At 60.5% G+C, this 11114-nt stretch overlaps 1 protein-coding gene across 1 annotated transcript; it reads left to right on the plus strand.

Moving 5' to 3' along the window:
- Positions 1 to 336: 336 nt before the first annotated feature.
- Positions 337 to 10604, plus strand: LOC310888448 (maestro heat-like repeat-containing protein family member 7). Its single transcript, XM_083815122.1, has 19 exons — positions 337 to 590; positions 1108 to 1187; positions 1400 to 1525; positions 1833 to 1912; positions 2150 to 2270; positions 2575 to 2661; positions 3128 to 3232; positions 3654 to 3822; positions 4517 to 4608; positions 5050 to 5199; positions 5380 to 5534; positions 5925 to 6072; positions 6373 to 6510; positions 6956 to 7132; positions 7382 to 7537; positions 7672 to 7773; positions 8143 to 8245; positions 8425 to 8484; positions 9019 to 10604. The coding sequence occupies exons 1-19, from the start codon at positions 470 to 472 to the stop codon at positions 9153 to 9155; spliced, it is 2307 nt and encodes a 768-aa protein (XP_083671248.1). The 5' UTR covers positions 337 to 469; the 3' UTR covers positions 9156 to 10604.
- The last annotated feature ends 510 nt before the right edge of the window (positions 10605 to 11114 follow it).

An 11114-nucleotide genomic window follows, 5' to 3' on the forward strand; every position in this document is an offset into this window, starting at 1 on the left:
TGTTTTACACTCGTTGTTTCAACGAGAAGCGATGAGCCACAACAAGCACGATGTCTGTTAGGGTTGAGTCGCTCTTCAACGTTGACCCTCGTGGAAGGGGCCGGGCAGGGCTCCGCAGGGTGCTGAAGGGTGTTCCCCGGGGCGCTGGGACACACTGGGTGGGAAGAGACGCGGGAGCACGCGGGGGCCTCGGCATACCCTGAGAGGAGCCTGGCGCCCCCGTGCCCCGCGCAGGGGACACCCGGCCCTCCCTGGCTCGGCAGCGTGTCACAGCAGGGCCCTTTGTGACATGGGCCGGGCACACCCCACCGCTCCGTGTCAACGCCGGAGCGGCCAGTGTCCGGCACGGCGGTGACGGGACAGGGCAGGAGCACGAGGCTGCAGAGCGGTCCCCGAGCACAGCCCGCGTCTTCACGCAGCGCCGGGCCGTTTCCCTGAGATTGCCTCTTCTCCACCCTCACCCCACAGGATGAAGGAGGGACGACCCGCCAGACGCCCCATGCTGGCCTGGGTGGAGGCCAGGGCTCCCCAGGGGAACGAATCTCCCGATGAACACCAGGACGAGCGCACCATGGAGCTGCTGATGAACGGTGAGCGAGGGCCCCCGTCGGGGCGAGCAGGGCTGGGGCTGGTGAGCGGGGGGGCCGGCAAGAACACCCTGCTCAGTGTCAGGACCCCTTTGCCCGGCACGCTGGCAGTGGGGTCCTGTGCTTGGGGGCATGATGGTGCCTGAAGGCCGGGGCTGCTCCTGGAGCTGGCCCCAGCTCAGCCTCCCCCAGAGCGGAGACAGCGGAGGGGACCCGGCTCCTGCTCCAGGCGTGGGCAGCGAGAGGCCTCTTGGCTGGCAGGAGGCAGTGGTGCTGTGGGATGGGGACCTTTTCTGCCTCTGCAAGCGGATTCTGAAGCCTGGCGCACTCGGGGCTTTCCCCACATCCCCGTGCTCAGGGGTGGCAGCCCAGCCCCCGGGCGCTCTCCAGCCCTGACACCCCCAGGGAGGTTGTGCCAGGGGAGCAAGCGCGGGGCCGGAGGGAGGCCAGAGCTCCCTCCTCTCCTCCCTCCTGCCTTTGGCCACCCTCTACAACCCTCCTTCTTCTCCTGTGTTCTTAGAAGCTGGCAAGCTGGCCGTCTACAAAAGAGAAGCGGAAAGCGTGTACTTCGTTCTGTTGTTTGTCAGCAGCACACAACAGGTAGCCGTGGCCTCGCCCTGGTGGCTGTGCCTGTGTCTCCTGAGGGCCGCGCGGCTCTGCTGCCAGGATGCTGCAGGGCTGCTGGCTAGGCAGAGCTGCTGCCCTCCAGGAGCCCCGCGCAGCCCTGAGCCCCTCGAGGCTCTGGTCCCGCTGCCGGCCATGGGGCTCCCCCCTCACGCTCCCTGTTGGTCTCTCTGTCACCCGGCTGCCAGGATGAAGACCTGAAGACGAAGTTCCTAAGGAGCATCAGCAACCTGTGCAGAACTGCCAAAGACAAGGGCCTGTGGAGCGGCCTCAGCGCCTTCTGCAACAAATACGAGCTGGCAGAGCGCATTAAGGTGATGGGACACCCCCCGGTGGCTCCGGGCGGGGTGCAAGGGCGAGCTGTGGGGACAGGACTCTCGAGGGGTTTGGCGGGGGGCAAACGTTGTGCGGACACTCAGCTGCCCCTGACGGACGTGGGGACACTGAGAAGCCCCGCCAGTGGAGACCTCAGCAGCAGGGAGGTGGCAGGGCGGCCCTCTGGGTGCCGCAGCTGGGTGGGGGCGCTGGGGCTCCGCCGGCCCTTCTGACCCGTACCAGCTCTGCTGGTGCCGCCGACCTGTGCCGCCAGATGCCAGGTCCCATCCCGGTTGTGCTCCGCAGGTGCTGCTGGAAGAGGAGCCCTCGGAACATCTGCGCACAGACGTGCGGCAGGAAGCCATGCTCGCACTCGGCGACTTGAGGTACCTGTCCAGCCCCTGGTCTGGCCCTGGGCCTGGCTTCGAGGCTTCCCCTGTCTAGGCAGGAGCCTGGCAGTGCCATCCACAGGGCCGCTGCTCTCCAACCCTCGGGGCTTCTGGAATGTGGAAGGCAGTCCCCATGCCAGGGACCAAGGCCCCGCAGCGCTGTGTCCTCCTCCCTGAGGCCCTGAGGCACTGCTCCCAGCACCGTGACAGCGAGGCCCCTTGCTTTCTTTGCAGCTACGTAAAGTCAGTGCTGGATGGCAAGAAGAACAGCATCATGTATGTGTGCTTCAATAGCGTCTTCTTGCTTCCTTCGCAAGAGGATATGAAGGGCCCCAACCTTACACGCTACTTCAAGGTATGCTCTGGGTGAGCTGTTGGAGCACCCATCCCTCTGCGTTGACCCCGGGCTGCTCTGCGCTGAGAGACCAGTGGAGACCCAAGGCAGGGCGGGGGCTCAGCTTTGCTTTCCCACCCTCATCCCTTCTTCCCCTTGTTGGGATCTGGCCACAGGCTGCTCTGCACGCAGCAGCTTTTCTGCCTCTCCCTGGGCATGGCCAGGCAGCACGCGTGTCCTCCCCTGGCAGTCGGCATTCAGATCCTTCTCCTGGCAGAGAGAGGGGGACTGGAGATCCGCTGCCACCCCTTTGTTTTCCTTGCAGACCCTGGACGCCATGGACCACATGCTGAAGCTGTTCATAAAAAATTCTCCCATCACCGGCTTCTGGGAGCTGCAGAACATCTTGCAGGTCTGCCACTTGCCAGGAGTGGTGTTCACAGGGGCGCTTCCTCACCCTGAGGGAATTCAGCATCCACTCCGGGATGTACAGACCCTACTTCAGTGCCACGCACAGGCAGCATAGTGCAGGAAGGGTGCCCACCTCCCTTGGGGGAGCCGGGGGCTGCCAGCTGAGGTCTTCTGGCAGCCCAGTAGCCCCTGGCTGCAGACCTTTCCCCTCCACAGACTCCTCCTGTGTCACAGAAAAGCCTTGCCCATGGCACTCCTGGGCTTTCTTTGCATCAGCGCAGTGGCAGGAATTTGACCCCTCTTCCGAGGCACCGCACTGGTCACCACCGGTGCTGCTGCTGTCCACCCGCCTCCCTGTCCGTGGTGCCTTCCTCCCGAGATCTGGATGGTGCGGGAGCCCAGCACCGATGCTCCTGCTTTAGCGGGCATCAGCTCGCAGGGCAGACCAGCATTTTCTCCCCTCACAGATTCTGCTGCCCTTTGCCAACTCCCACAGCGAAGCTATTTGCGAGAGGGCTGTGGGGAGGATCACGAAGCTGGCCAGCTGGCTAGCCACAAGCTTCTCACCGGAGGTAAGGAGCCACGCGCCCCTCCAGCCAGCCCACCTCCCCTTCCCCGCAGACCACATCAGCCCGCAGCTCGGGGTGCTTCCGAGGCGAGTCCGGCCACAGGTTAGGGCCCTCAGCTCGGGCTCAGCCCTGAAGCAAGGGCCTTCATCCCTCCTTTTCCCACGGACCCCGAGTGGGGGATGTTCCCTGTCCCTGAGAGAAGTCTCAGGAGCCAGCTCTGCCCCCCGTCCTGTGCAGGACCGAAGTGCCCAGGGAGCACGGTGGGAGACCAGGCACGGCCAAGGCTGCTGCTCTGGGAGCCGGGGCCGGCGAGGCCTTGCAGAGCCCTGGCTCACCCGGGACCCAGCCCTGGGCAGACTCTTGGCTCCAGGACTTTGGCCCCAGCTGCCTCCCGCAGCGCTTCCCTCCTCTCTCCCTTGCCCAGATCCACAGCACCTCTGGAGGAGCCGAGAACACAGGCACAGAGTGCAATATGCCAGTCCTGGGACAGCTGGTGGGACGGCTCCTCCTCTGCCACACTTGCAAGAACTGGCAGCTAAGATGGGAGGCTTTGGATGCTCTTCACTACCTCTTCCGATTCATCCAGAAAAACAGTAAGAGAAGCTGTGGTGGGCTGCCCTCCCCTCCAGACACAGGCACTGCCTGATGCACTTGCTTGTTTTCCTAAGTAGTGCCACGGATCCTTCTTGTAGAGACCTCTAGAGTGGTCTTCCCAGAGAGAGGAAGACTTCATTCACTTCCTCTCCTTGAGCGGGGAGGTTTTAACAGGCTGCCACCGCGATGCCACCAGCGCTGCCTCACCTCTGCTCCTGACCCATATGCTCTCTCCCAGCCTGTTGGTGCCCCATTTATCCAAGCCGCTCCTTCACAAAGGAGACGACCCCCCTGCCCCATCTTCCCCACCTCCCCTGAAGATCTTGCATCCCTGCACTACAGCGCTCCAGCCATGCGAGCCGCACCCCACGCCTCAGTTAGTCCAACAGCGTTTTAGTTGTGTGATTGCATGCAGGGCTCTCATTCCTTTGAGTGTCCCAGGCCGGGAGCATGTGCATGCGTACACCCGAGGCACATGCCACTCCTTGCTCTCTTGAGATCTCTGTTGTTCCCACCACCTGTCCACCTTTGCTTTCCATCTCTGTCCAACGCTTCCGCCCTGGGCTCTGCATCATATCCTCCCTCCTCAGCCATTCCTACTCAAAAGCTCTTTTCACCGGTTGCTAAGCCTCTTAACAAAAGCGGCTTGTCCTTGTGAATCTTCTTTTTGTCCCCCTCCACCGTCCTGTTTAGGAAGCACAGCACCAGAAGATACTCAAGAGCCTCAAGAAGAAGCTGAGGCCATATCCTGGCTTCCTTCACCCACTACCACTGACGTTGCCTTGGTAATGAGTTCCTCCCTTGCTGGCACACTCGTCCCATCAGCAGCAGGAGACTTGTGGGAGCACAGGGCTCCAGCAGCAGTGCGGCTGGCACGGCCTCACTGTTCCTGGCCCGAGCGTTCCTGCTGTCCCTGAGTAGGACGTCTCCATAGGTGGTACTCCAGCCTCACAGCAGCAGTTCCTCCTGGCCCTCCTGGCCACCAGCAAGCCCTGGATATCTGCAGGGCCAGCACACTGGGCCCGGGCCTCCAACCCTAGTCCCTCACCCTGAGGGCTCTTCTCAGCCCCCACCACGCAGGGACTGCAGCCCCTGCTTCCTGCTTTCCTGTGGCACTGCTGCCAGCACGGCCAGGCATCTGTCTTCAGAGCTGCTCTCACCGCTCAGTTCTGCAGCACCATCAGGGCACTCGGTGTGACGTGTCTTACGTCCCTTCCTCCCTGTAGAACTTTGGACAACACCTCCGGCCGTCTCAGAGGACAGACGTCATCCTCATGGTCATTGAAGCGCTGAGAGACTCCAGCTTCTACGACAAGCAGGAGGCCAGCAGCGTGTTGGACATGGCCATCCAAGACCCTGCCTCCTGGCTGACCGATGTAAGTGGCCTGTAGTTGGATTGCCCTGCCCGTTAGCCCATTTCAGGCCCCGGTTCCTCCCTCCCAAATCCAGCCCTCTCAGGCACCTCAGGCCGTTTGAAGCCATCAGAGAGTGATGGGAAGGGCGGTTGTGTCAGTAGTAGCTGAAAATAGGGCTGCGCTCAACTTTTTCCTCTCCAGGTGCCAAAGATCGTGAGATGCATCCACGGAAGCGTGGAGTGCATCAGCACGGCACCAGCCCGGCAGAGACTGGACATACTCATCCTCTGGCTGACCAACCAGTGGCCAATGAAGGTGGTCAGGAGCCTGCTGAAGATCTCGCCGTCGTCTGACAGGTACTGGCATGACGACCCTAAGGGCTTCTTGTATGGGAGGGGAGGGGACAGGAGACTTTCTGCCTGACGGATCCACAGAAAACTCCACGCTACGTTTACAGAGCAGGGCCCTCCATGCCGCCACGCTTTCCAGCCGTGGTTCCTTGGCCACAGCCAGGGCAGCCAGAGCTGACCAGGCCAGCCAGGATCCCCGCCACCACGCTCCCTGCCCGCCCCACATGAATGTCATCCCTGCCCTCTCCTGCTTGCCCAGCCAGGGCTCTCGGGGCACCCCAAGTGAGGGGGGCGGCAGGGCCAGGGCTGCAGGACAGCCTGGGGCCTGCGGGGCCTGTGCAGGCCATGGCGCCGTGGCGGAGCGTGCCCTGCTGACTGAGTGCTCTGTCCTTGCAGCGCTGCCCTGGCCATGTGGGAAGCAATGTTTTCCCACAACCAGACTATGGAGAAGGTCCTGAGGGAGACACTTGACGTGCTCCAGGACCAGCAGCTGCGCAGGCTCCCTGGCCTCATCACAGACGACAACTGCATCCGTCACTTGGCGGTGAGTTACCGGGCGAGGCCTTGCTCCTCTTCAGGGCCGTGCGTGTGCCTCTGCCCATCTACCCCCAAACTGGCAGCTCCTCCAGGACGTACGTGCAGGAGGAGCAGGCAAAGAAAGGCTGCTGGGTGCTGCCAGGCACGGGGCACGCAGGGGCCCTGCGGCCCTCCACAGCCACAGCTGCCCCAGGACGGGCTGCCTGGCCCCGGTGCCCCTGGCCTGAGCCGCCAGGAGAGCCAGGAGCCGCACGGTGCCTGCAGCCCTGCAGGCTCTGGCAGTCTCTCGATGCTGTGTTCATTTCAGCTGCTGGCCCGCGCGGATGTTGGACAAGAGGACTTGGATGCCGTGTACCATCTCCAGAGGCTCTTGAAGCATCCCAGCCAAGCGATGCACTCACTGGTGCTCCACGTTCTCCTCCCCGTGTCAGAGAGACCTGCAATGGTGAGCAGGGCACACTTATGTGAAGGCCGGTGCGCCTTTGTCCTGAAGGTATCATGGCCTACTCACGGCCAGCTGGGAGGTCTCTGCTCTGCCTGCAGCTTCTGTGGCGCAGAAGAAACGATCAAGAAATGGAGGCCATGGAGGGGCCCAGCGGCTCTCTGGGGAGCTTTCCATGCGTGCAGGGTTACCAACCCAGGTACCTGTTGGGGCTGGTCCGAAAAGGGGACACAGAGTCTTTGCTCAGCTGCCCTCCTTTTCCGACCCTTGCTCCCCTCACATACGCAATGGGTGCCCATGGCCATTGCCTGTCTGGTGGCTGCTTCCCGGTGCGATTCTCGTGCTGCCTCTCCACAAGCAAGATGGGAGCCTGGTGCTCTGGCACCACAGGGTTTTGGCCAGGGTGGCCTTTCATTGCTTCTCCAAAAGGAAACTGTCCTTCATACAGGCAAGAAGAATTCCGGTCCTGCTGCCAGGCATCATGGAGGGCCTGCAGGCTGCCAAGGCTGACACCAAGTTGAAGGCCCTGCTTCTCATCGGAAACGTCATGGGTCATGTGAAGAGGAAGCAGGCCAGCTCCATCGCTCTGCAAGTGGCTGGGGAGATCCTGCCACTGTTTAACGACGTAAGGCTGCTGCGGGACCTGAGCCCACAAATGGGCACTCTAATGACAGCTGCCCCCCGTGACGGAGACCTATTACGTTCCCTCTAGTGGGGCTGCGTCCTTTCGCTGTGGCTACTGATCTGGCCACAGCTCCTTTGAGCAGACTCTGATTCTGCAGCACCTCCATTCGCTTCACCCACCCTAACGCCCCTGCTCACCGCGGGCAGGGAGCGCCTCTTGCTGAAGTCTTCCTCTCCTCCTCCCTACCAGGAGTGCAGCCAGGTGCAAGAGCTCTCCATCTGCCTCTACAACAAAGTGATGCAGCTTGTGTTACGGTGCCACAGGAGACAGATGAAGAAGATCGTGCGGAGGGGCCTGCTCCCACTCTTTTTTCACCTGAGCGACCAGACCCAGAGCGTGGCCAAGGTCCGTACGTCAGACCTGACTAGAGGGACTAGCACACTGCCGCCACAGGGGTTGCCTTGTGGGGAGGCAAGGCTTGCAGCCAGGTCCCCTTCCCTGGGCTGTGGTGCCATCCCTCAGCTTCTGCTGCTCTGCAGGCCTCCGTGGAAGCCCTTGTCACCGCTGCAGACTTCCTGAAGCGGGAAGAACTCAAGCGCCTGGCCCAGACAGAGCAGACCTGGAGGATCGCAGAGTGCTTGGTAACGACGACGCCCTGGTCCCAGCTCGATAATCCTGCCCAGCTTCCCCAGAGCACGCCGCCTAAAGCCGCATCCTTGCTCCCTTCCCTCCGGCACAGAGCCCAGAGCGCTCCTCTGCAGGCCCCTCTCCCCTCCCCGTCCCCTGGAAGCTGAAGGAGCCCCTGGCCCACCTGGGTCTCAGCAGCAGGACAGAGGGGGCTGAGCACCCCCCAGCCCCCTTGGCCAGCGGCTCTCTCCAAACCTCAGCCCCACAGGGCTGGTGGCTGGGAGATGGGAACGGCCTGAGGGGAAGGGGGGGCGTTGGCAGGAGGGGGTGGTCTGTCCAGCTGGGCAGGGTCTGCCAGCCCCGTAACCTTGTGCTCTCTCCAGCTCGTGCAGGACAAGAGGATGGTGGAGGAATACCTGCAGCAGAGCCTGCCGTACCTGCAGCACACTCAGGTCACCTTGCGCGAGGCAGCCGTGAGGTTCATCGGTGAGCCACAGCCCCCGGCGTCCCTCTTTTGGCAGCCTTCGGCAGCCCCAGCTGCTGCAGTGCCCAGAGAGTCCCTCCCCGTCCTGGACTGGGTCCCCAGGGGCCCCGTGCCACCCCGTGCCCATGCAGGTGGGCCTGGGGGGCGCCTTGCAGGGTTCTGACAGGAGCTTTGTGCCTAGGCCGTGCCGCGCAGCACTGCAAGGACCAGAGCGCGAGGAAGATCCACGAAATCTGCAGCGGTGAGCGAGGGCAGCGGGGCGCGGGCCCACGACTGGTGGGGCAGGGGGCGTTCACCTTGCGCAGAGGGAAGGGAGAAAGTTTGTACGGCCAAAAGCTCAGCGGGGGTTGAAGCTTTACGAGTATCGGGGTGGATAAGAAAAAGGGCGTTTTTGGAGTATGTTATATCCCCCGGCTCAGGGGATGTTCGGATCGGATTCTGGGGAAAAGTTCCTCCCTGAGAGGGTGGTCGGGCACTGAAGCAGGCTCCCCAGGCAAGCAGGCATGGTGCCCAAGCTCGTGGGTGTTCAAGAAGCATTTGGACGAAGCTGTTAGATAGGTGGTGTGAGTCCTGTGCTGCCCAGCGTGCAGTCAGGAGTTGGGCCCAATGATCCCTTCCAACACAGGATAGGTAATGATTCTCCGACTCTAACCCCTTGGTCCCTCCTTCTCTTCCCAGTAAGTGACAGGTGGTGGGGTGGCAGGGTCTGGAGGGGCTGCCCGCAGTCTCTGCGGACAGGTGGGTTTCATTTCTGCTCTGTTTCTCTCCGTTGCAGTCCTCCAGCCCTTGCAGAACGATGAGGAGACCACCGTTGCCTCTCTGGCGACTCAGACCATCTTCATCCTGAGACATCCAAGGATGCAGCCAACATCAAGACGGTGCCCGTGGGCACTGTGCTGCTGGCCCTCCTAAACCAGGGAGAGGCAGAAACCTACAAACACCTGCATTCAATTAAAACTCCCAACAACATGTGCAGTGTCGTGATATCCTGTGCACGGTGTGCTGGAGCGTTCCAGCCTCTACCGTGGTGGGCAGCTGTAAGGGTTTTAGGTGGTGTGGCGGGGAATGGGTTAGGAGTGGTGACTTGCAGAAAACGGACTCCACAATCAATAAGATTGTAAAGTAGGTATGTTTATTCAGTGCTGGGCGGCACGGGAGTAGTCCCGCCAGAGCCATGCGCGCCTGACGCGGCAACTTGCCGTGGTTATGTGCAGCAAAGAGTTACATGTGCGTGGAGTTTCACAGAGCGCCTATACATATTCATAACCCGTCCCCGCTTCCTATTAAAGTTAGTTCCAAGGAGTCATTTCCGTAAACTCCTCCCATCTGCACTTGCCCAGTGCCTCCTGGTGGTGATCGTCGGGGGTCGTGGGGATGAAGATGGATGGCTCTTCCTCGTCACCGCTAGCTGACCTCTTGTCTTTGCAGACTCAGTCGCTCCTTGGCTCTTGTCCATCCGCAGGACCAGTTTCTCCCAGTTTCTCAAGACAGGCTCACTCTCTTGTTAGGAGACTGACCTTGGTAAGGGGCCCAAGGCTTCTTGCTTTGATTAATTGGCACAATGCACCATAGTTAGCAAAGACACTAAGTAGCATCCTAGTTTAACGCTGTCAGCGCTCTATCTCTGCCTGATAAGAGTCTCCTAACTCCCTCCCTCAGTGGAATATGGTCGAGGAGGATGTCTCTCTCTCTCTCTGTCTTGATGGGGAGTACAGCAAAGATCAAAGCACAGTGGTGAACTCCACCTGCACGAATCCTTGATAAACAGGCGCAAAGAGCAGGGTCAGTGAACCTGTGGTACGGGCCGAGCTCAGCGGTGTGCGCGCCCCCACTCGCGTACCTCTGCGCAGGTGCTGCCTGGGGGATCCCTCGGCTGGTGAGGTAATAAAATAAATAGTGGTAGCGGCAGTGCCGTAGGAATGGCCTCAGTGAGAGGGGAGCAGGAGATGCCCCGTGTAATAAAGGCCAGTTCCAGCTGGCTCCAAAAGCAACCACTGGCCAAAGCTGGACCAGTGAGTGATGCTGCTGGTGCCTGTGTGACAGCGTATCTAAGAGAGGAAAACAAAAAACAACAGCAACAAAAACCACTATGCATCAGTCGCGAGATGAGTGAGCGAGAAACAGTGAGAGAAGAGCCCTGTAGCCAGCACGGTGAGTGAAGGAGGAGGGAGACAAGGTGCTCGAGGTGCCAGAGCGGAGATTCCCCTGCAGCCCATGGAAAAAGTGCTCCCAAGGGAAGCCTTTGGGTACACCTGAACTCCCTGGGGGAGCCTTTACGCAACCCCGCACTCAACAGGACTCTGCGTCTTCACTCTTTCCTAACAACCCTAAACATAACCCTAACCGCAACAAGAAGCTCAACCCGAGTTAGACCCGAAAAAACACGTACGGTGCCACTTTCTGCCGTCAAAAAGTGCTCTCAGCGGAAGCCTTTGGGTACACCTGAACTCCCTGGGGGAGCCTTTACGCAACCCCACACTCAACAGGACTCTGCGTCTTCACTCTTTCCTAACAACCCTAAACATAACCCTAACCGCAACAAGAAGCTGAACCCGAGTTAGACCCGAAAAAACACGTACGGTGCCACTTTCTGCCATCCAAAAGTGCTCTCAGCGGAAGCCTTTGGGTACACCTGAACTCCCTGGGGGAGCCTTTACGCAACCCCACACAACAGGACTCTGCTCTTTCTCTCTCTCCAAACACTAACAACCCCAACCCTAACTCTATCTTTTGTTTTTACTTTGCTAGGCAGCTGAGCTCCACCACAATTGCTCTCTCACTCCCCCTCCTCAGAAGAGAAGGAGAAGAAAAGAAGAAAGCTCATGGGTTGAGAAAATGACAATTTAATTAAATGGAAAATAAATATTAGCC

This window comes from Anser anser (genome assembly GCF_964211835.1).
Source record: "Anser anser genome assembly, chromosome: 35".
Taxonomy (NCBI): Eukaryota; Metazoa; Chordata; class Aves; order Anseriformes; family Anatidae; genus Anser; species Anser anser.